This window comes from Oncorhynchus mykiss, chromosome 19 (genome assembly GCF_057628025.1).
Source record: "Oncorhynchus mykiss isolate SJ-2025 chromosome 19, ASM5762802v1, whole genome shotgun sequence".
NCBI lineage: Eukaryota > Metazoa > Chordata > Actinopteri > Salmoniformes > Salmonidae > Oncorhynchus > Oncorhynchus mykiss.
This window is the reverse complement of record NC_143040.1, coordinates 2,620,001-2,644,011: the sequence shown is the minus strand read 5'-3', so window position 1 is coordinate 2,644,011 and position 24,011 is coordinate 2,620,001. Positions and strand designations below refer to the sequence as shown.

The window sequence follows — 24,011 nt, the reverse complement described above, 5'->3', positions numbered from 1 at the left end:
CTTAAAAATCCTTCTTTAACTTGTCCCCTCCCCTTCGTCTACACTGATTGAAGTGGATTTAACAACTGACATCAATAAGGGATCATAGCTTTCACCTTGATTCACCGGGTCAGTCTATGTCATGGGAAAGAGCATGTTTTGTACACTCAGTGTGTAATGGTCGTTTATTAGGATCCCCATTATCTGTTTCTATAGCAGCAGCTACTCTTCCTGGGGTTTATTAGGATCATTATCTGTTTTTATAGCAGCAGCAACACTTCCTGGGGTTTATTAGGATCATTATCTGTTTCTATAGCAGCAGCTTCTCTTCCTGGGGTCCACACAGAACATGAACTAATACAGAACATTAATAGACCAGAACAGCTCAAGGACAGAATTACATACATTTAATATAAAGTATAGAAATGTGTACGCACAAAAAAATTACACACAAACACACACTCTGTCAGTGCTGTACCTTCTTCCCATCTATTGGGTTGTGGATCACTGTGGTCTGGGGTTCCTAGGGAGAGAGATGAAACAATACAAACAGAATAGATAGAGACAGCAGTGGGGGAGGAGGAGGTGGAGATGGAGGTGGAGGAGGATGTAGAGGAGGACGTGGAGGAGGAGGTAGAGGTGGAGGTAGAGCAGGAGGTTGAGGTGGAGGAGGAGGTAGAGCAGGAGGTTGAGGTGGAGGAGGAGGAGGAGGTGGAGGAGGAGGAGGAGGTGGTAGAGGAGGTGGAGGAGGAGGTGTAGGTGGTGGAGGAGGTGGAGCAGGAGGTGGAGGTAGAGGAGGAGGTGGAGGAGGAGGTGGAGGAGGAGGTAGAGTTAGAGCAGGAGGTAGAGTAGGAGGAGGAGGTGGAGGAGGAGGTAGAGGAAGAGGTGGAGTTAGAGCAGGATGTGGAGGAGGAGGAGGAGGTAGAGTTAGAGCAGGAGGTTTAGGAGGAGGAGGAGGACGTGGAGGAGGAGGAGGTGGAGGTAGAACAGGAGGTTGAGGTGGAGGAGGTGGAAGAGGAGGAGGTAGAGGAGGAGGTAGAGTTAGAGCAGGAGGTTGAGGAGGAGGAGGAGGTGGAGCAGGAGGTTGAGATGGAGGAGGAGGTAGAGAAGGAGGTTGAGGTGGAGGAGGAGGTAGAGCAGGAGGTTGAGGTGGAGGAGGAGGAGGTAGAGCAGGAGGTTGAGGTGGAGGAGGAGGTGGAGGAGGAGGTAGAGAAGGTAGAGGAGGAGGTAGAGTTAGAGCAGGAGGTTGAGGAGGAGGAGGAGGTGGAGCAGGACGTGGAGGAGGAGGAGAAGGAGGTGGAGGTAGAGCAGGAGGTTCAGGTGGAGGAGGAGGTAGAGCAGGAGGTTGAGGTGGAGGAGGAGGATGTAGAGCAGGAGGTTGAGGTGGAGGAGGAGGTGGAGGAGGAGGTAGAGGAGGAGGTAGAGGAGGAGGAGGAGGTGGAGGAGGAGGTGGAGGAGGAGGTAGAGGAGGAGGTAGAGGAGGAGGTAGAGTTAGAGCAGGAGGTTGAGGAGGAGGAGGAGGTGGAGCAGGACGTGGAGGAGGAGGAGAAGGAGGTGGAGGTAGAGCAGGAGGTTCAGGTGGAGGAGGAGGTAGAGCAGGAGGTTGAGGTGGTGGAGGAGGAGGTAGAGCAGGAGGTTGAGGTGGAGGAGGAGGAGGTAGAGCAGGAGGTTGAGGTTGAGGAGGTGGTGGAGGAGGAGGAGGAGGTGGAGCAGGAGGTAGAGGTAGAGGAGGAGGTGGAGGAGGAGGTAGAGTAGGTTGAGGAGGAGGTAGAGGTGGGGGTGGAGGAGGAGGTAGAGGAGGAGGTAGAGGAGGGGGTGGAGGAGGAGGTAGAGGAGAAGGTGGAGGAGGAGGATGAGGTAGAGGAGAAGGTGGAAGAGGAGGAGGAGGTAGAGGAGTGTGACTCTGTGTGTGTGTGTGTGTGTGTGTGTGTGTGTGTGTGTGTGTGTGTGTGTGTGTGTGTGTGTGTGACTGTACCAAGTCTTAGCAGGACGGATGCTATCCTCGGCTGTAATCACTGAGACAGATTACACACTGTCATCAGTGTGTGTGTGTATGTGTGGTGTGTGTGTGTGTTTGTGTGTTTGTGTGTGTGTGTGCATGTATAACTGTGTATGTGTGTGTCATCATGGGAACAAAGGCATGTTGAGATGTTGAGGTCATGCAGGGCATCAGTCATGTGACCAACACAGCCAGCGAATCAGCACACACCATGCACAAGTTGCAACCAATCAGACCATCACTACCAGATTAAGGAGCCAGCATCCTTTGGCCCTTCAGCTGAAAGGAAGGAAGGAAACAATGGAGAGAGGGAAGGAAGGAAGGAAGGAAGGAAGGAAGGAAGAGAGAGAGGGAAGGAAGGAAACAATGGAGAGAGGGAAGAAGGAAGGAAGGAAGAGAGGGAGGGAGGGAGGGAGGGAGGGAGGGAGGGAGGGAGGGAGGGAGGGAGGGAGGGAGGGAGGGAGGGAGGGAGGGAGGGAGGGAGGGAATATCTGTCTCATTGTTCAATCTGTGGTAAAATCCTACCGCAAGGTCAACACAGGGAGAAAGAGGGGAGTAGTAAAGGGGGGTATGGAGGAGGATGAAGGGGGGGATGAGAGGAGGGTGTAGTATGTACCAGTGATGAGGAGGGAGTAGAGGGAGGTATGGAGGGTGTAGTATGTACCAGTGATGAGGAGGGAGTAGAGGGAGGTATGGAGGGTGTAGTATGTACCAGTGATGAGGAGGGAGTAGAGGGAGGTATGGAGGGTGTAGTATGTACCAGTGATGAGGAGGGAGTAGAGGGAGGTATGGAGGGTGTATTATGTACCAGTGATGAGGAGGGAGGTATGGAGGGTGTAGTATGTACCAGTGATGAGGAGGGAGTAGAGGGAGGTATGGAGGGTGTAGTATGTACCAGTGATGAGGAGGGAGTAGAGGGAGGTCTGGAGGATGTAGTATGTACCAGTGATGAGGAGGGAGTAGAGGGAGGTATGGAGGGTGTAGTATGTGCCAGTGATGAGGAGGGAGTAGAGGGAGGTATGGAGGGTTTAGTATGTACCAGTGATGAGGAGGGAGGTATGGAGGGTGTAGTATGTACCAGTGATGAGGAGGGAGTAGAGGGAGGTATGGAGGGTGTAGTATGTACCAGTGATGAGGAGGGAGGTATGGAGGGCGTAGTGTGTACCAGTGATGAGGAGGGAGTAGAGGGAGGTATTGAGGGTGTAGTATGTACCAGTGATGAGGAGGGAGTAGAGGGAGGTATGGAGGGTGTAGTATGTACCAGTGATGGGGAGGGAGTAGAGGGAGGTATGGAGGGTGTAGTATGTACCAGTGAGGAGGAGGGGGTAGAGGGAGGCATGGAGGGTGTAGTATGTACCAGTGATGAGGAGGGAGTAGAGGGAGGTATGGAGGGTGTAGTATGTACCAGTGATGAGGAGGGAGGTATGGAGGGTGTAGTATGTACCAGTGATGAGGAGGGAGTAGAGGGAGGTATGGAGGGTGTAGTATGTACCAGTGATGTAGAGGGAGGTATGGAGGGCGTAGTATGTACCAGTGATGAGGAGGGAGTAGAGGGAGGTATGGAGGGTGTAGTATGTACCAGTGATGAGGAGGGAGTAGAGGGAGGTATGGAGGGTGTATTATGTACCAGTGATGAGGAGGGAGTAGAGGGAGGTATGGAGGGCGTAGTATGTACCAGTGATGAGGAGGGAGTAGAGGGAGGAAAGGAGGGCGTAGTATGTACCAGTGATGAGGAGGTAGTAGAGGGAGGTATGGAGGGTGTAGTGTGTACCAGTGATGAGGAGGGAGGTATTGAGGGCGTAGTATGTACCAGTGCTGGGGTTAAGCTGGTGTCTTTAGGACTGGTCACTGTGTTGGCTTTAGGACTGGTCACTGTGTTGGCTTTGTTGTTCGCCTGTAAAAGCAAGTAGTGTAGAGGGAACATCACACATCACATCACATCACAAACCTGACCTGACCTGACCTGGGTCAACTTTCATTTAGCTTATAGCCTTACCTGTACAATGGAACCAACAGACATACAGTCCCCTCATTTTTTTATAGTGTATATAGATCCTACAGGGTTCAATAGACAGGACTATCTATACCAGAGTACTGAGATGGACTGACATAGGACTATCTATACCAGAGTACTGACACAGGAGTATCTATACCAGAGTACTGAGATGGCAGAACTTAGTGACTACAGGAAACCAGAGACAAAACTACAGGAAATGGGAGGAGAGGTTAACAGGTTATCAGTGGTTACAGAAAAAAACACAGGGCCAATCAGCACCCTACTCTCTATGTTACATTACAAAACACAGGACCAATCAGCACCCTACTCTCTATGTTACATTACAACACACAGGGCCAATCAACACCCTACTCTCTATGTTACATTACAACACACAGGGCCAATCAGCATCCTACTCTCTATGTTACATTACAACACACAGGGCCAATCAGCATCCTACTCTCTATGTTACATTACAACACACAGGGCCAATCAGCAACTTACTCTCTATGTTACATTACAAAACACATGACCAATCAGCACCCTACTCTCTATGTTACATTACAACACACAGGGCCAATCAGCATCCTACTCTCTATGTTACATTACAAAACACAGGACCAATCAGCACCTTACTCTCTATGTTAGTGCACTGCTTTCTGCAGAGGGCCAATCAGCAACTTACTCTCTATGTTACATCACAACACACTGGGCCAATCAGCACCTTACTGTCTATGTTAGTGCACTGCTTTCTTCAGAGGACCAATCAGCACCCTACTCTCTATGTTAGTGCACTGCTTTCTGCAGAGGGCTCTGACCAAAGGTAGTGTACAACGTAGGGAACCATTTGGAACGCTGCCCCAGAAACTCACCTTGACGGCGTCAGCCTTCTTGTTCAGCAGACTCTTGACTGCTGAAGGAAGGAAGGAAGGAAGGAAGGAAGGAAGGAAGAGAGAGAGAGAGAGAGAGAGAGAGAGAGAGAGAGAGAGAGAGAGAGAGAGAGAGAGAGAGAGAGAGAGAGAGAGAGAGAGAGAGAGAGAGAGAGAGAGAGAGAGAGAGAGAGAGAGAGAGAGAGAGAGAGAGGAAGGTTAACACCAGTGTTTCTCACAGAGACAGAAAAGCCTCTATAGTGCAACAGGGCTGTGTTCAAGAGGAAACGTTTTGAAACAACGTTTTGAAACAACAACTAAATGGTTGAATCTGTCAAATGACAGAGACACGTTTCCTTGTGTTTCAAAACGTTTCAAATATACAGTGATAAAAAAGTCATGGTATTAAAGTCATGGTATTAAAGTCATGGTATTAAAGTCATGGTATAAAAGTCATGGTATTAAAGTCATGGTAATAAAGTCATGGTATTAATGTCATGGTATTAAAGTCATGGTATAAAAGTCATGGTATAAAAGTAATGGTATTAAAGTCATGGTATTAAAGTCATGGTATAAAAGTCATGGTATTAAAGTAATGGTATAAAAGTCATGGTATTAAAGTCATGGTATTAAAATCATGGTATTAAAGTCATGGTATTAATGTCATGGTATTAAAGTCAGTATTAAAGTCATGGTATTAAAGTCATGGTATTAAAGTCATGGTATTAAAGTCATGGTATTAAAGTCATGATATTAAGTCATGGTATTAAAGTCATGGTATTAAAGTCATGGTATTAAATCATTGCATGCATCTGCATCGTCATGCTACAACATATTCTACATATAGTATATACTACATGAAGTATTATGTGGATGTGAATGTACTATATTCACTATTCATAACACACTGTATATATACTGTATATATACTACATGAAGTATTATGTGGATGTACTATATTCACTATTCATAATATACTGCATATATACTGTATATATACTACATGAAGTATTATGTGGATGTGAATGTACTATATTCACTATTCATAATATACTGCATATATACTATATATACACTACATGAAGTATTATGTGGATGTACTATATTCACTATTCATAATATACTGCATATATACTGTATATATACTACATGAAGTATTATGTGGATGTGAATGTACTATATTCACTATTCATAATATACTGCATATATACAGTATATATACTACATGAAGTATTATGTGGATGTGAATGTACTATATTCACTATTCATAATATACTGCATATATACTATATATACACTACATGAAGTATTATGTGGATGTACTATATTCACTATTCATAATATACTGCATATATACTGTATATATACTACATGAAGTATTATGTGGATGTACTATATTCACTATTCATAATATACTGCATATATACTGTATATATACCACATGAAGTATTCTGTGGATGTACTATATTCACTATTCATAATATACTGCATATATACTGTATATATACTACATGAAGTATTATGTGGATGTGGATGTACCATATTCACTATTCATAATATACTGCATATATACTGTATATATACTACATGAAGTATTATGTGGATGTGAATGTACTATATTCACTATTCATAATATACTGCATATATACTGTATATATACTACATGAAGTATTATGTGGATGTGAATGTACTATATTCACTATTCATAATATACTGCATATATACTATATATACACTACATGAAGTATTATGTGGATGTACTATATTCACTATTCATAATATACTGTATATATACTGTGTATATACTACATGAAGTATTATGTGGATGTACCATATTCACTATTCATAATATACTGCATATATACTGTATATATAGTATTCTGTGGATGTGAATGTACTGTATTCACAACATCCTGTTTATATACGGTGCATTAGGAAAGTATTCAGACCCCTTCACTTTTTTCCATATTTTGTTGGGTTACAGCCTCATTCTAAAATCCTCAGCAATCTGCACACAATACCCCATAATGGCAAAGTGAAAATAGGTTTTTAGAAATGTTTGCAAATGTATTAAAAATTATAAACAGATGCCGTATTTACATAAGTATTCAGACCCTTTGACTCTAAATTGAGTTCAGGTGCATCCTGTTTTCGTTGATCATCCTTGAGATGTTTCTACAACTTGATTGGAGTCCACCTGTGGTAAATTCAATTGATTCGACATGATTTGGAAAGGCACACACCTGTCTATATAAAATCCCAGAGTTGACAGAGCAAAAACAAAGCCATGAGGTCTGAAGGAATTGTCCGTAGAGCTCCGAGACAGGATTGTGTCGAGGCACAGATCTGGAGAAGGGTACTAAAACATTTCTGCAGCATTGAATGTCCCCAAGAACGCAGTGGCCTCTTGAGTAAACTGAGCAATCGGCGGAGAAGGGCCTTGATCAGGGAAGTGACCAAGAACCCGATGGTCACTCTGACAGAGCTCCCATCTCTGTGGAGATGGGAGAACCTTCCAGAAGGACAACCATCTCTGCAGCACTCCACCAATCAGGCCTTTATGGTAGAGTGGCCAGACGGAAGCCACTCCTCAGTAAAAGGCACATGACAGCCCGCTTGGAGTTTGCCAAAAGGCACCAAAAGGACTCTCAGACCACATGAGAAACAAGATTTCAGTTGTTTTTTTAACACACGTTTTTGCTTTGTTATTATGGGGTATTGTGTGTAGATTAATAAACAACAATTAAATCCATTTTAGAATAAGGCTGTAACGTAACAAAATGTGGATAAAGTCAAGGGATCTCCATACTTCCCAATGCAATGTGTATATATATATATATATATATATATATATATATATATATATATATATATATATATATATATATATACTATATTCACTAATGTACTATTATAAAATCAAGATGTTTTAACAGGGATTTTTACACTACTGAGTCGAACCAAACCAAGCTGTACTGAGCCGGCCTGGTTACGCATCCTCCATAGTTACTGTAACCGTGCCGACAAGAGACAATGAGACAAGAAAATATCAGAGCCAGCACAGTTTGGTTGGGATCGGCCCGATATTGTGTGAAAGGGGTAGAAGAGTACCGACAAAGGGTGTGACATGAGGCCCTGGCCACTGATTGGCTGACTGAGAGGAAGTGACATGAAACACTGGCCACTGATTGGCTGACGGAGAGGAAGTGAGTTCTTACCTCGAGGGTACCACATCCCAAACAAAGGATGTAAAGAAATAAAAAAAACAATTAAAAAGAAGAAAATTATTAATTGTAAAGTAAAAATAAAATCAGATTATTTAATTATAAAGAAAAACATGAATCAAAATAACTGCAAAACAGACAGATATGGGTAGTAAAGTGAAATTACTTTTGGAGTTTTACACACACAGAGAGAGAGAGAGACAGAGAGGGAGAGAGAGAGAGAGAGAGAGGGAGAGAGAGAGAGAGAGGGAGAGAGAGAGAGAGAGAGAGAGAGAGAAAGAGAGAGATAGAGACAGAGAGAGAGGACAAAGAGAGAGAGACAGTGAGAAAGAGAGACAGAGGGAGAGAACAGAGAGAGAGCAAAGGACAGAGAGAGAGACAGAGACAGAGACAGAGAGAAAGAGAGAGGACAAAGAGAGAGAGAGAGCGAGAAAGCGAGACAGAGAGAGAGACAGAGAGAGAGAGAGACAGTGAGAAAGAGAGACAGAGGGAGAGAACAGAGAGAGAGCAATGAACAGAGAGAGAGACAGAGAGAGAGACAGAGGGAGAGAACAGAGAGAGAGAGAGACAGCGAGAAAGAGAGAGAGACAGAGGGAGAGAACAGAGAGAGAGCAATGGACAGAGAGAGATACAGAGGGAGAGAACAGAGAGAGAGAGTGAAGGACAGAGAGAGAGAGAGAAGGACGTACCTGAGAAGTTTTTTGTTACCAGCAGAGTGGTCAAAATGGCTCCCTGAAAGAGTGGAGGGGACAGAAAGAAAGGAGGGAAGGATGGATGGAGAGCAGAAAAGAGGAGGGGATGAGAGAGCAGAAAGAGGAGGGGAGGAGAGAGCAGAAAAGAGCAGGGGAGGAGAGAGCAGAAAAGAGGAGGGGAAGAGAGAGCAGAAAAGAGGAGGGGAAGAGAGCAGAAAAGAGGAGGGGAAGAGAGAGCAGAAAAGAGGAGGGGAAGAGAGAGCAATTCACTAATTAAAGATTTTTAGAAAAGAGAAATGCTAATAAAAAGAGAGAAGAAGAACAGCAGTGGTAGTATAGTCTCTACTGAAGGGCTGATCATTTCACCAGACAACAGCAGTGGTACTATAGTCTCTACTGAAGGGCTGATCATTTCACCAGCAGTGGTAGTATAGTCTCTACTGAAGGGCTGATCATTTCACCAGCAGTGGTAGTATAGTCTCTACTGAAGGGCTGATCATTTCACCAGACAACAGCAGTGGTAGTATAGTCTCTACTGAAGGGCTGATCATTTCACCAGACAACAGCAGTGTTACTATAGTCTCTACTGAAGGGCTGATCATTTCAAAGCAGGTGGAAAAGGGGGTGAGAAAGAGAAGGGTGTGTGCATGGCTACATCCCAAAGGGTGCCCTAGTCCCTATAAAAGGGTGTGTGCTTGGCTACGTCCCAAAGGGTGCCCTATTCCCTATAAAAGGGTGTGTGCTTGGCTACGTCCCAAAGGGTGCCCTATTCCCTATAAAAGGGTGTGTGCTTGGCTACATCCCAAAGGGTGCCCTCTTCCCTATAAAAGGTTTGTGTGCTTGGCTACGTCCCAAAGGGTGCCCTAGTCCCTATAAAAGGGTGTGTGCTTGGCTACGTCCCAAAGGGTGCCCTAGTCCCTATAAAAGGGTGTGTGCTTGGCTACGTCCCAAAGGGTGCCCTATTCCCTATAAAAGGGTGTGTGCTTGGCTACATCCCAAAGGGTGCCCTCTTCCCTATAAAAGGGTGTGTGCTTGGCTACGTCCCAAAGGGTGCCCTCTTCCCTATAAAAGGTTTGTGTGCTTGGCTACGTCCCAAAGGGTGCCCTATTCCCTATAAAAGGGTGTGTGCTTGGCTACATCCCAAAGGGTGCCCTCTTCCCTATAAAAGGGTGTGTGCTTGGCTACGTCCCAAAGGGTGCCCTCTTCCCTATAAAAGGTTTGTGTGCTTGGCTACGTCCCAAAGGGTGCCCTATTCCCTATAAAAGGGTGTGTGCTTGGCTACGTCCCAAAGGGTGCCCTCTTCCCTATAAAAGGGTGTGTGCTTGGCTACGTCCCAAAGGGTGCCCTCTTCCCTATAAAAGGTTTGTGTGCTTGGCTACGTCCCAAAGGGTGCCCTCTTCCCTATAAAAGGTTTGTGTGCTTGGCTACGTCCCAAAGGGTGCCCTCTTCCCTATAAAAGGTTTGTGTGCTTGGCTACGTCCCAAAGGGTGCCCTATTCCCTATAAAAGGGTGTGTGCTTGGCTACGTCCCAAAGGGTGCCCTCTTCCCTATAAAAGGGTGTGTGCTTGGCTACGTCCCAAAGGGTGCCCTCTTCCCTATAAAAGGTTTGTGTGCTTGGCTACGTCCCAAAGGGTGCCCTCTTCCCTATAAAAGGGTGTGTGCTTGGCTACATCCCAAAGGGTGCCCTATTCCCTATAAAAGGGTGTGTGCTTGGCTACGTCCCAAAGGGTGCCCTATTCCCTATAAAAGGGTGTGTGCTTGGCTACATCCCAAAGGGTGCCCTATTCCCTATAAAAGGGTGTGTGCTTGGCTACGTCCCAAAGGGTGCCCTAGTCCCTATAAAAGGGTGTGTGCTTGGCTACGTCCCAAAGGGTGCCCTATTCCCTATAAAAGGGTGTGTGCTTGGCTACATCCCAAAGGGTGCCCTATTCCCTATAAAAGGGTGTGTGCTTGGCTACATCCCAAAGGGTGCCCTATTCCCTATAAAAGGGTGTGTGCTTGGCTACGTCCCAAAGGGTGCCCTATTCCCTATAAAAGGGTGTGTGCTTGGCTACATCCCAAAGGGTGCCCTATTCCCTATAAAAGGGTGTGTGCTTGGCTACGTCCCAAAGGGTGCCCTCTTCCCTATAAAAGGTTTGTGTGCTTGGCTACGTCCCAAAGGGTGCCCTCTTCCCTATAAAAGGTTTGTGTGCTTGGCTACGTCCCAAAGGGTGCCCTAGTCCCTATAAAAGGGTGTGTGCTTGGCTACATCCCAAAGGGTGCCCTCTTCCCTATAAAAGGGTGTGTGCTTGGCTACATCCCAAAGGGTGCCCTCTTCCCTATAAAAGGGTGTGTGCTTGGCTACATCCCAAAGGGTGCCCTCTTCCCTATAAAAGGGTGTGTGCTTGGCTACATCCCAAAGGGTGCCCTCTTCCCTATAAAAGGGTGTGTGCTTGGCTACATCCCAAAGGGTGCCCTCTTCCCTATAAAAGGGTGTGTGCTTGGCTACATCCCAAAGGGTGCCCTCTTCCCTATAAAAGGGTGTGTGCTTGGCTACATCCCAAAGGGTGCCCTCTTCCCTATAAAAGGGTGTGTGCTTGGCTACATCCCAAAGGGTGCCCTCTTCCCTATAAAAGGGTGTGTGCTTGGCTACATCCCAAAGGGTGCCCTAGTCCCTATAAAAGAGTGTGTGCTTGGCTACGTCCCAAAGGGTGCCCTCTTCCCTATAAAAGGGTGTGTGCTTGGCTACGTCCCAAAGGGTGCCCTAGTCCCTATAAAAGGGTGTGTGCTTGGCTACGTCCCAAAGGGTGCCCTAGTCCCTATAAAAGGGTGTGTGCTTGGCTACGTCCCAAAGGGTTCCCTAGTCCCTATAAAAGGGTGTGTGCTTGGCTACGTCCCAAAGGGTGCCCTAGTCCCTATAAAAGGGTGTGTGCTTGGCTACGTCCCAAAGGGTTCCCTCTTCCCTATAAAAGGCACTACTCTTTTTAATTAAAGGATATTTATTGTGATATTTTATTTTTGACAATAATAAACAGAAACAGAAGTGTAGAATTAAATACTATGAAGTCTAATTAATTAATTAAATACTATGAAGTCTAATTAATTAATGAAATACTATGAAGTCTAATTAATTAATTAAATACTATGAAGTCTAATTAATTAATTAAATACTATGAAGTCTAATTAATTAATTAAATACTATGAAGTCTAATTAATTAATTAAATACTATGAAGTCTAATTAATTAATTAAATACTATGAAGTCTAATTAATTAATTAAATACTATGGAGTCTAATTAATTAATTAAATACTATGAAGTCTAATTAATTAATTAAATACCACGAAGTCTAATTAATTAATTAAATACTATGAAGTCTAATTAATTAATTAAATACTATGAAGTCTAATTAATTAATTAAATACTATGAAGTCTAATTAATTAATTAAATACTATGAAGTCTAATTAATTAATTAAATACTATGAAGTCTAATTAATTAATTAAATACTATGAAGTCTAATTAATTAATTAAATACTATGAAGTCTAATTAATTAATTAAATACTATGAAGTCTAATTAATTAATTAAATACTATGAAGTCTAATTAATTAATTAAATACTATGAAGTCTAATTAATTAATTAAATACTACGAAGTCTAATTAATTAATTAAATACTACGAAGTCTAATTAATTAATTAAATACTATGAAGTCTAATTAATTAATTAAATACTACGAAGTCTAATTAATTAATTAAATACTATGAAGTCTAATTAATTAATTAAATACTACGAAGTCTAATTAATTAATTAAATACTATGAAGTCTAATTAATTAATTAAATACTACGAAGTCTAATTAATTTATTAAATACTATGAAGTCTAATTAATTAATTAAATACTATTAAGTCTAATTAATTAATTAAATACTATGAAGTCTAATTGATTAATTAAATACTATGAAGTCGAATTAATTAATTAATTAAATACTATGAACAAACGAACAATGGTTGAAAAGTCCTTTTGATCAGACATCTATGGGCCTTGTAGTAGTGCACGGAATAGGGAATAGGGAATAGGGTATAAGGAATAGGGTATACGGAATAGGGAATAGGTTATAGGGTATAAGGAATAGGGAATAGGGAATAGGTTATAGGGTATAAGGAATAGGGAATAGGGAATAGGGTATAGGGTATAAGGAATAGGGTATACGGAATAGGGAATAGGGAATAGGTTATAGGGTATAAGGAATAGGGAATAGGGAATAGGGAATAGGGTATAAGGAATAGGGTATACGGAATAGGGAATAGGGAATAGGTTATAGGGTATAAGGAATAGGGAATAGGGAATAGGGTATAAGGAATAGGGAATAGGGAATAGGTTATAGGGTATAAGGAATAGGGAATAGGGTATAAGGAATAGGGTATACGGAATAGGGAATAGGGAATAGGTTATAGGGTACAGGGAATAGGGAATAGGGTATAGGGTATAAGGAATAGGAAATAGGGTATAAGGTATTGGGAATAGGGAATAGAGTATAGGGTACAGGGAATATGGAATAGGGTATAGGGTATAAGGAATAGGGAATAGGGTATAAGGTATAGGGAATAGAGTATAGGGTACAGGGAATAGGGTATAGGGTATAAGGAATAGGGTATAAGGTTTAGGGAATAGAGTATAGGGTACAGGAAATAAGGTATAGGAAACATGGAATAGGGTATAGGGAATAGGGTATAGGGAATAGAGCTCTGGGTATACAGTAGTGCATAGTATAGGGAATAGGGTATAGGGAACAGGAAATAGGGTATAGGGAATAGGGTATAGAGCTCTGGGTAGACAGTAGTGCATGGTATAGGGAATAGGGTATAAGGAATAGGGTATTGGGAATAGGGTATAGAGTTCTGGGTAGACAGTAGTACATTGTATATGGAATAGGGTATAGGGTATAGGGTATAGAGCTCTGGGTAGGCAATAGTACATGGTATAGGGTATAGAGATCTGGTTAGACACGGTATAGGGGGAATAGGGTATAAAGCTCTGTGTAGACAGTAGTACATGGTATAGGGTATAGAGATCTGGTTAGACACGGTATAGGGGGAATAGGGTATAAAGCTCTGTGTAGACAGTAGTACATGGTATAGGGAATAGGGTATAGGGAATAAGGAATAGGGTATAGAGCTCTGGGTAGGCAATAGTACATGGTATAGGGAATAGGGAATAGGGTATAGGGAATAAGGAATAGGGAATAGAGATCTGGTTAGACACGGTATAGGGAATAGGGTATAGAGCTCTGGGTAGACAGTAGTACATGGTATAGGGAATAGGGAATAGAGTATAGGGAATAGGGTATAGGGAGAGACACATCCCTTGAGTCTCTGAATAGAACAGAGGACAGTGAAAGAGGTAGTGTTACCTTGAGTTTTCTCCTGGCGTTGAACTTCTTCAGACACTCCACAGTCTCCTGTCTGTGCATCATGGAAGCTACAGTGGACCGTTGCTGCAGACAGAGAACGTCATGTTTACTGTTCATTTTATATTGTGTTGTTTTTTTCACTTTTTGTATATTATCTACTTCCACTTGCTTTGGGAAATGTTAACACATGTTTCCCATGCCAATAAAGCCCCTTGAATGTAGTTGAATTGAGAGATCTCATTTCCAATGGTGCCGTGAGGACAACAATTCCAATAATCAATATGATCAATACAATAAACAGTACAAATATTTAAACTACAAGATACAGTAACAGATACAGATACATTAAATTACATTTAATCAAAACAATTACACATCTTATTAGGGTTTTTAAACTGCCCTAGTGGTACCGGGGAACCCAGACGAGGAGAGCTCATTCATCATTAGGGGTTTAAACTGCCCTAGTGGTCCCGGGGAACCCAGACGAGGAGAGCTCATTCATCATTAGGGGTTTAAACTGCCCTAGTGGTACCGGGGAATCCAGACGAGGAGAGCTCATTCATCATTAGGGGTTTAAACTGCCCTAGTGGTACCAGAGAACCCAGACGAGGAGAGCTCATTCATCATTAGGGTTTTAAACTGCCCTAGTGGTACCGGGGAATCCAGACGAGGAGAGCTCATTCATCATTAGGGGTTTAAACTGCCCTAGTGGTACCGGGGAACCCAGACGAGGAGAGCTCATTCATCATTAGGGGTTTAAACTGCCCTAGTGGTACCGGGGAACCCAGACGAGGAGAGCTCATTCATCATTAGGGGTTTAAACTGCCCTCGTGGTACCGGGGAACCCAAATCTCAGTGAACTCATTCATCATTAGGGGTTTAAACTGCCCTAGTGGTACCGGGGAACCCAAATCTCAGTGTTACTCATTCATCATTAGGGGTTTAAACTGCCCTAGTGGTACCGCGGAACCCAAATCTCAGTGAACTCATTCATCATTAGGGGTTTAAACTGCCCTAGTGGTACCGGGGAACCCAAATCTCAGTGAACTCATTCATCATTAGGGGTTTAAACTGCCCTAGTGGTACCGGGGAACCCAAATCTCAGTGAACTCATTCATCATTAGGGGTTTAAACTGCCCTAGTGGTACCGGGGAATCCAAATCTCAGTGAACTCATTCATCATTAGGGGTTTAAACTGCCCTAGTGGTACCGGGGAACCCAGACGAGGAGAGCTCATTCATCATTAGGGGTTTAAACTGCCCTAGTGGTACCGGGGAACCCAGACGAGGAGAACTCATTCATCATTAGGGGTTTAAACTGCCCTAGTGGTACCGGGGAACCCAGACGAGGAGAGCTCAAACTAAAAAGAGGAATTACCTTTAACTTAGTGGGGACAAGAGGGACCTCAAGAGTTAACCAACACTTATATTGGTTTACTTCAACTGGGAAGTTTGAAAACAAAGTGGGAGTAATGAAGAGATCTACGGGACTTTACTGAGGGACCAGACAACCTTCTGATTCAGGATGTAATGAAGAGATCTACGGGACTTTACAGAGGGACCAGACAACCTTCTGATTCAGGACCAGACAACCTTCTGATTCAGGATGTAGTGATGAGTAATGAAGAAATCTACGGGACTTTACTGAGGGACCAGACAACCTTCTGATTCAGGATGTAATGAAGAGATCTACGGGACTTTACAGAGGGACCAGACAACCTTCTGATTCAGGACCAGACAACCTTCTGATTCAGGATGTAGTGATGAGTAATGAAGAGATCTACGGGACTTTACAGAGGGACCAGACAACCTTCTGATTCAGGATGTAGTGATGAGTAATGGAGAGATCTACGGGACTTTATCGAGGGACCGGACAACCTTCTGATTCAGGATGTAGTGACGAATATTACAACTGTCCCCTGTGATAAGGAACTAGGGTAGACGGCATCAAAGGATTTAGAGTGGTGTGTCTGCTGTATTTGGATAATAAGGTATCACAATAAGTCCAGAACCGAGCAGGAACGACAATCTGCTTCCTGCTGTTTAAGACAGGCGAGATCTACTTCTTTAAAAAAAGAAGAAGAAGAAGAAGAAGCCCAGTTTAAATCTTAGCTTTTTAACTAGCTCCTCAGTCTGTTTTTTAAACGTTTGAATCGTCGTCAATACAAATAATGTTTAATAGGAGAGGAGAAGAGGAGGAGATATCAGTGTAAGGGCTGTGTGTGTTTCTGTGTGTGTGTGTGTGTGTGTGTGTGTGTGTGTGTGTTTCTGTGTGTGTGTGTGTGTGTGTGTGTGTGTGTGTGTGTGTGTGTGTGTGCGCACGTTTTTGTGTGTTTCTGTGTGTGTGTTTCCGTGTGTGTGTGTGTGTGTTTCTGTGTGTGTGTGTGTGTGTGTGTGTTTCCATACACAGATCCAGGGGTGTTTGAGGGCCTCTGCGGTGGTGATGCGTTTGGCCGGGTTGATGGTCAACATCTTATTGATCAGGTCTTTGGCATCAGGAGTCACTGTGTCCCACTCTGGGGACGGGAACTATAGACAGACATTACACACAATCAGTCAGTCCATCAATCAATCAATACATTCCACCATTCTGTCTATCAATTCATTAATTTCTAACACCAGTGAAGAGAGAGAGACAGAGAGACAGAGAAAGACAGAGAGACAGAGAGAGACAGAGAGACAGAGAGAGACAGACAGAGAGACAGACAGAGAGACAGACAGAGAGACAGACATAGAGAGAGACAGAGACAGAGACAGAGACAGAGACAGACAGACAGACAGACAGACAGACAGACAGACAGACAGACAGACAGACAGACAGACAGAGGTTGGTAGTTCTCACATCGTAGAGAGGAGAGTCAGTCAGACAAAGAGATAGATAGAGGTTGGTAGTTCTCCCATCGTAGAGAGGAGAGAGTCAGACAGAGAGATAGAGGTGGGTAGTTCTCCCATCGAATAGAGTCAGACAGAGAGATAGAGATTGGTAGTTCTCCTGTCGTAGAGAGGAGAGAGTCAGACAGACAGAGAGATAGATAGAGGTTGGTAGTTCTCACATCGTAGGCCCCAGCCTTGATCTGCTGGTACAGTCTGTGTTGGTCCTCGTCCCAGAAGGGAGGGTAACCGACCAATAGGATGTACAGGATCACCCCTGGCAGGAAGACACACGCTTATCATCACCCACAGATCAAAACAACACAGTCTTGACCCCAAACTGACCACTTTTTGAAATTTCACTTCCTGAATTGGAATGGAATTGAGCCAACTTTCAGCAGGGAACAATGATTTGGAACAATCACATAGAAGTATGTTATTTAGTTCAGTTCTAAAGGTCAAAGGTTAGAGATTAAAAGGTTGTTTCTTTACCACAGGCCCACATGTCCACAGGCTTCCCATATGGGTCTTTTCTCAGAACCTCTGGAGACAGGTAGCCTGGTGTACCAGCAAAACCTGTAGGGGAGGGAGGGAAGGGAGGGAGGGAGGGAGGGAGGCGAGAGAGAATACATGGATGAGTGTATCAATAGTTTGATTGATTGATTTGAGTAATTGTTTCAGCAAATAATTAATTGATTACTTGAGTGAGTCATTAATTGATTAAATCGATCAATCATTACATTTTTTTAATTTTTTTTTAGTGATTCTTATCCAGAGTGACTTACAGGACAAATGAGGGCAAATCAACAGTTTTTCACCTAGTCAGCCCAGGGATTTGAACCAGTGACCTTTCTTTTAGGCTAACTACCGCCCTGACAATTCAAAAGTGGTAAGAGGTTAGGGGTCAATTCTAGGCCAGGTCTGTGTGTCCTCTAATACACTAGTGTGCAGACCCGACCCGCACTGTGCTGGCTTGGCATTATTAATTTACCCATTAGCCTTTCACTCACAGTACTCACAGCACTCACAGTACTCACAGCACTCACAGCACTCACAGTACTCACAGCACTCACAGTACTCACAGCACTCACAGTACTCACAGCACTCACAGCACTCACAGTACTCACAGCACTCACAGCACTCACAGTACTCACAGCACTAACAGCACTCACAGCACTCACAGTACTCACAGCACTCACAGCACTCACAGCACTCACAGCACTCACAGCACTCACAGCACTCACAGCACTCACAGTACTCACAGCACTCACAGCACTCACAGCACTCACAGTACTCACAGCACTCACAGCACTCACAGCACTCACAGTACTCACAGCACTCACAGTACTCACAGCACTCACAGCACTCACAGTACCAGAAACTACAGTGGATGCGTAATCAGGCTAGTTCAGCTCGGCTTGGTTCAGCTCAGTGTGAAAAAAACACATTTTCTGTCCCGTCCCATAAGAGAGAATCCACTCCACGGTACTCACCAAACCATGCCTGTTGGTCGCCCTGCACCTCGATGGCGAGCCCAAAGTCAGCTAGCTTAACCGCCGCCCCCTTCAGCTTACTGGCCAATAGGAGGTTCTCAGGCTGGAGGGGGGCGGAGTCAAAATGGGTTAGAGGTAACACGACGCTCCTGGTAACCGTTGGCCATAGACACAGATGTACAATCAGGTTTAGCCTCACGCAAGGTTATCACTTTCTGGCCAAGCTGCAAAGTCAGAACCTAGGCTAGGCCAATTGTGCATCGCCCCACGGACCTCCCGGTCGCAGCCGGTTACGACAAAGCCTGAGTCTCTGGTGGCACAGCTGGCGCTGCAGTACAGCGCCCTTAACCACTGTGCCACCCGGGATCCCCTCATAATTTTCTACAATTTATCTCCTTAAAACCTGTTGTGACTAGGGGGCAGTATTTTCATTTTTGGAAAAATAACGTATCCAAAGTAAACGGGATATTTTGTGAGGACAAGATGCTAGAATATACTTATAATTGACAGATTAGGATAGAAAACACTCTAAAGTTTCCAAAACTGTAAAGATATTGTCTGTGAGTATAACAGAACTGATATTGCAGGCGGAAGCCTGAGAAAAATCCAATCCGGAAGTGCCTCGTGTTTTGAAAGCGCTGCGTTCCAATACGTCCCTATTGAGCAGTGAATGGGCCAGATAACCAGTAACCAGATTACTTTTTCTACGTATTCCCCAAGGTGTCTACAGCATTGTGACATAGTTGTATGCATTTATGTTGAAGAATACCCGTAAGCGGCTACAATGTGTAAGTGGTCACCTGATGGCTCTCAGAGTGATTTTCGCGTAAAATACAGAGGTAGCCATTTTTCCAATCGGTCCTACTGAAAAACCAATTGTCCCGGTGGATATATTATCGAATAGATATTTGAAAAACACCTTGAGGATTGATTATAAACAACGTTTGCCATGTTTCTATCGATATTATGGAGCTAATTTTGAATATTTTTTGGCGTTTTCGTGACCGTAATTTCCGATCGATTTCTCAGCCAAACGTGAAGAACAAACGGAGCTATTTCGCCTACAAAAATAATATTTTTGGAAAAAATTAACATTGGCTATCTAACTGGGAGTCTCGTGAGTGAAAACATCCGAAGCTCATCAAAGCTAAACGATTTGATTGCTTTTCGGATTTTCGTGACCAAGTTACCTGCTGCTAGCTGGACATAATGCTATGCTAGGCTATCGATAAACTTACACAAATGCTTGTCTTGCTTTGGCTGTAAAGCATATTTTGAAAATCTGAGATGACAGGGTGATTAACAAAAGGCTAAGCTGTGTCTCAATATATTTCACTTGTGATTTTCATGAATAGGAATATTTTCTAGTAATATTTATGTCTGTTGCGTTATGCTAATTAGTGTCAGTCGATGATTACGCTCCCGGATCTGGGAAATCTGATTTTTAAATCTACACTTAACAACAATGCTAACCTTATGCTTACCCCTAACCTAAATTAAGACCAAATAACTCAAATATACATTCTATTTTCATACAATTTTAAGATATATCCAATTTAGTTTGCAGCTTGGCCATATAGTGGTAACCACTAGGACTAAACTGAGCTGAGATCAGTGTCTAGGGGCAACTAGTTTGCAGCTTGGCCTTATAGTGGTAACCACTAGGACTAAACTGAGCTGAGATCAGTGTCTAGGGGCAACTAGTTTGCAGCTTGGCCATATAGTGGTAACCACTAGGACTAAACTGAGCTGAGATCAGTGTCTAGGGACAACTTGATCCTACAGACACACAAAGAGAGACAAAGAGACAACGGTTGAACAGGGACACACTAACAACACAACTGTGGCATTAATACATACAGACACACACACAAAGAGAGACAAAGAGACAACGGTTGAACAGGGACACACTAACACAACAACACACTGTGGCATAAATACATACAGACACACACACACAGACAGACACACACACACACACACACCTTCAGATGTACAGATGTAAAACATGGGGTGGTGGTGATGATGATGGTGATGATGATGGGGGTGATGGTGGTGGTGGTGGTGGAGATGGTGATGGTGGTGGTGGTGGTGATGGTGATGGTGGTGGTGATGATGATGGTGATGATGATGACGGTGGAGATGGTGGTGGTGATGGTGATGGTGGTGGTGATGGTGATGGTGGTGATGATGATGATGATGATGATGGTGGTGGTGATGGTGATGGTGGTGATGATGATGGTGATGGTGATGGTGATGGTGGTGATGATGATGGTGGTGGTGATGGTGGTGATGGTGGTGATGATGGTGGTGATGATGATGGTGGTGGTGATGGTGATGGTGGTGATGATGATGGTGGTGGTGATGGTGGTGATGATGGTGGTGATGATGATGATGGTGATGATGGTGATGGTCTGACCATACCAACCTTCAGGTCCCTGTGAACGATACCATTGACATGGCAGTGATGAACACTCTCTACAATCTGCTGTATGCAATGACTGAGGGAGGAGAGACAAAAAGGAGAGAGAGAAAAGAGAGAAGAGAGAGGAGTGAAGAGAGAAATGGACAGGGGAGAAACATCTTATTATATAAACAACGGTGTTTGATAGACACTGACCAAATGTTCAACAATAAAACACAGAAAATTACAATATACAGATTACAGAGTTAAACAATACTCTCTCTGTTTGATCAGGGGAAAGTAACAGTCCACTACAGATTACAGAGTTAAACAAACAACACCAGCTAACAGGGAAACACACCGACAACACAGATGAATCATTCTAGAACTATATACCTCCTCTCTCCCCATCATGCCTTCCCTCTTCCCCCCTCCACCCTCTCGCTCTTCCCCCTTCCAACCTCTCGCTCTTCCCCCTTCCACCCTCTCGCTCTTCCCCCCTTATCTCTCTCTCCCTCTCTCCTCCTCTCTTTACAGAGGTTGTAATTCAACATAAAGTCTGTAGTGTGAAGTAGTTTCCATATCTATGGATAGGTCCCCAAATTGCACCCTATCCCCTATGTAGTGCACACATTTTGACCAGAGTCCTATGAGTTGCCATGGCGCCCTAGAAGCCCTGCTAGCAGCCTAAGTACATATTCAGTTGTTTGTAATTGTTGTTTTTTGAAAAATCATCTCTTTCGGGTTTTTTTGATAACATAGAGTTTTTATTGCATGTATCTGGTGCTTTTTGAGCCATGGATTTACAGGTTGACGGACAGGGGGAACACTTTGGCCATGGATTTACAGGTTGACGGACAGGGGAACACTCTGTGAGCCATGGATTTACAGGTTGACGGACAGGGGAACACTCTGTGAGCCATGGATTTACAGGTTGACTGACAGGGGAACACTCTTTGGCCATGGATTTACAGGTTGACTGACAGGGGAACACTTTGGCCATGGATTTACAGGTTGACGGTCAGGGGAACACTCTGGCCATGGATTTACAGGTTGACTGACAGGGGAACACTATGGCCATGGATTTACAGGTTGACTCACAGTCTTTGGCTAGCTAGTGTCATGACTCTCCTGTGAGGATCAAAAGACCGGGTTATAATGGATCAACACCCGTCAGACCTCTCTCACCCGCAGAGGGGAGGAAGGATTGATGTGGGGGGGTTTTATAACACGTCCGGTCGTAAATTGTAAATCTCTAGGACGGAGGGAAACTTTCTCTCTCTGCACTTTAAAAATTGAGATTGGAATATTTTTGTTACAGAGACGTTTTGCCGCCCAAAAACTCAGTGTTCACTCTCCAACAGTGAACACTGGGACAATATTTTTAACATCCGAATGAAGGCGTATGATAAGAGAAGGAATATGGGAAATACATTTTTATTTTGTGATGTCATTAAAAATGGTATAAAAATGATAAAACAAAAATATTGTATCATGAACTGTATGTCAGGTTTCCATCCTTTAAGTTGTATAGGAAATACCAGGGATGAAGATAATATTTTAGCTAATATAGAAATGTGATTTTAGTTTCCTAACGAGATCATAGTTGATGATACTTTGCCCAGTAAGTAGCCACGCCCGAGGGAGCTCAGAGAGCGGGTCAGCATGACGGAAACACCCTCTTTTTCCCCCCAGAGTGCATAAAGGCTGAGTTGAGAATTAACATACCACACCAGAAAGACTCTAGCTGCAGCATAGTTCTCCATTGGTTACGACCCTGAAAATCAACACGAGGTGAAGACAACAAAGTAGCCTCTAACAGTCAATGTTCCGGCTAAGTAGCTGTTCTAAGTACTGTACCTAAGAAAGTGAATTGAAGTATGACCATCCGGGTACTCTCTTCAAACCATCGCTGGCTACACTGCGTTCATCACCCCACTGGGGATCATCGACACGGCTGATTAGCTCCACTGGACCACTCTTCCAGAACGAGTGAAATTAAACACGGACAACGAAAAAAGGACACTGTGACCTCTTCTGGACAATCCGAGCCTTACACTTGAGAACTAAGGCCCAGTGGAACCCTTTTCAAGAAGTGGAACCCTTTTCACGAAGGACTGGGTCCAACAGAGATACACGATCAAGGAAGACATTCAACACATAAATACATTCAGTACTTCTTACCCAAACGGGCGGTAGTTCGGGGAAAATTATTGTGATTACTGTGAGCGTACTTTCCAAATGTATCCAAGTGTTCTCTCTCTCTCTCTCTCTCTCTCTCTCCATCTTATGTAACAAGTGTCATATTGTGTCAGTCCGCTAGGGACCTGTTTCCATCGTATTAAGTTTCTAATCAATAACCTATACCGTGTGTTTGTGTGTGTGTGTGGGTATCCTGTGTTATCATTTAGTTATTAAGTAAATCAATAATTAAATATATTTGTGTGGTACAGAATGGTCAGTTAAGGCTGGGGTTTGTGCAGATGCAAGGAGTATGCGACGTTCAGAATTATGAGACTGACACTGATGAGGTAATGATTAATTAAATGAATGTTATCGATATACGTATTATAAATCATCTAGAGTTTAATCCGGGAGATGGCAACTCGGTAAACAACTTCTTTCCCGTGGTGCCCCAAAATTTGAAATAGCTAATTGTTTCATGATTAATTTAATCGAGTAACAATTACACCTAGTTAGTTGATTCGATACATAACAGTCACCAGATTAATGAAAGCCACGACACGACACTAGCTAGCTGGCTAGTGTTTTTTTTTTAAATGATGCAGCTAGACACTGTACCAGCTTTTTGGTTTCACCCTGGCTGCCTGTTCCTGGTCTTTTGAAAACATCAATTGAGGAGTCACCTGAAGCGTGAGAGGAATGGGAGATACAGTTGAGGAATGCAGTGCTGAGGCAGAGTGAGGACGACTGGCTACTACTCTGAACGGTGTGTGGTGAACATTCCGGCTCCCAAAGCTGCTGTACTGGTTGATCTAACTATAGTTAGAGTATTCATGATGATGTACTGGTTGATCTATTCATGATGTAACTATAGCTAGACTATTCATGATGATGTACTGGTTGATCTATTCA

At 43.6% G+C, this 24,011-nt stretch overlaps 1 protein-coding gene across 7 annotated transcripts in view; it reads right to left on the bottom strand.

The window, feature by feature from the left end:
- Window positions 1-24,011, bottom strand: part of LOC110512934 (calcium/calmodulin-dependent protein kinase type II delta chain) — a 68,623-nt gene that overhangs the window by 14,613 nt on the left and 29,999 nt on the right. For 3 of the 7 annotated variants that reach the window (XM_090209818.1, XM_090209819.1, XM_090209821.1), the window contains 10 exons: window positions 20,940-21,012; window positions 18,512-18,614; window positions 17,511-17,594; window positions 17,201-17,295; window positions 16,554-16,676; window positions 14,149-14,232; window positions 8,757-8,799; window positions 4,847-4,887; window positions 3,789-3,872; window positions 458-502 (listed from right to left, as the gene is read on the bottom strand). In XM_090209818.1, coding sequence (XP_090065944.1) covers window positions 458-502; window positions 3,789-3,872; window positions 4,847-4,887; window positions 8,757-8,799; window positions 14,149-14,232; window positions 16,554-16,676; window positions 17,201-17,295; window positions 17,511-17,594; window positions 18,512-18,614; window positions 20,940-21,012 — 775 coding nt within the window. The remainder of the gene's footprint in view (window positions 1-457; window positions 503-3,788; window positions 3,873-4,846; window positions 4,888-8,756; window positions 8,800-14,148; window positions 14,233-16,553; window positions 16,677-17,200; window positions 17,296-17,510; window positions 17,595-18,511; window positions 18,615-20,939; window positions 21,013-24,011) is intronic. The other 4 variants (XM_090209820.1, XM_090209823.1, XM_090209822.1 and 1 more) reach the window with 2 other exon arrangements.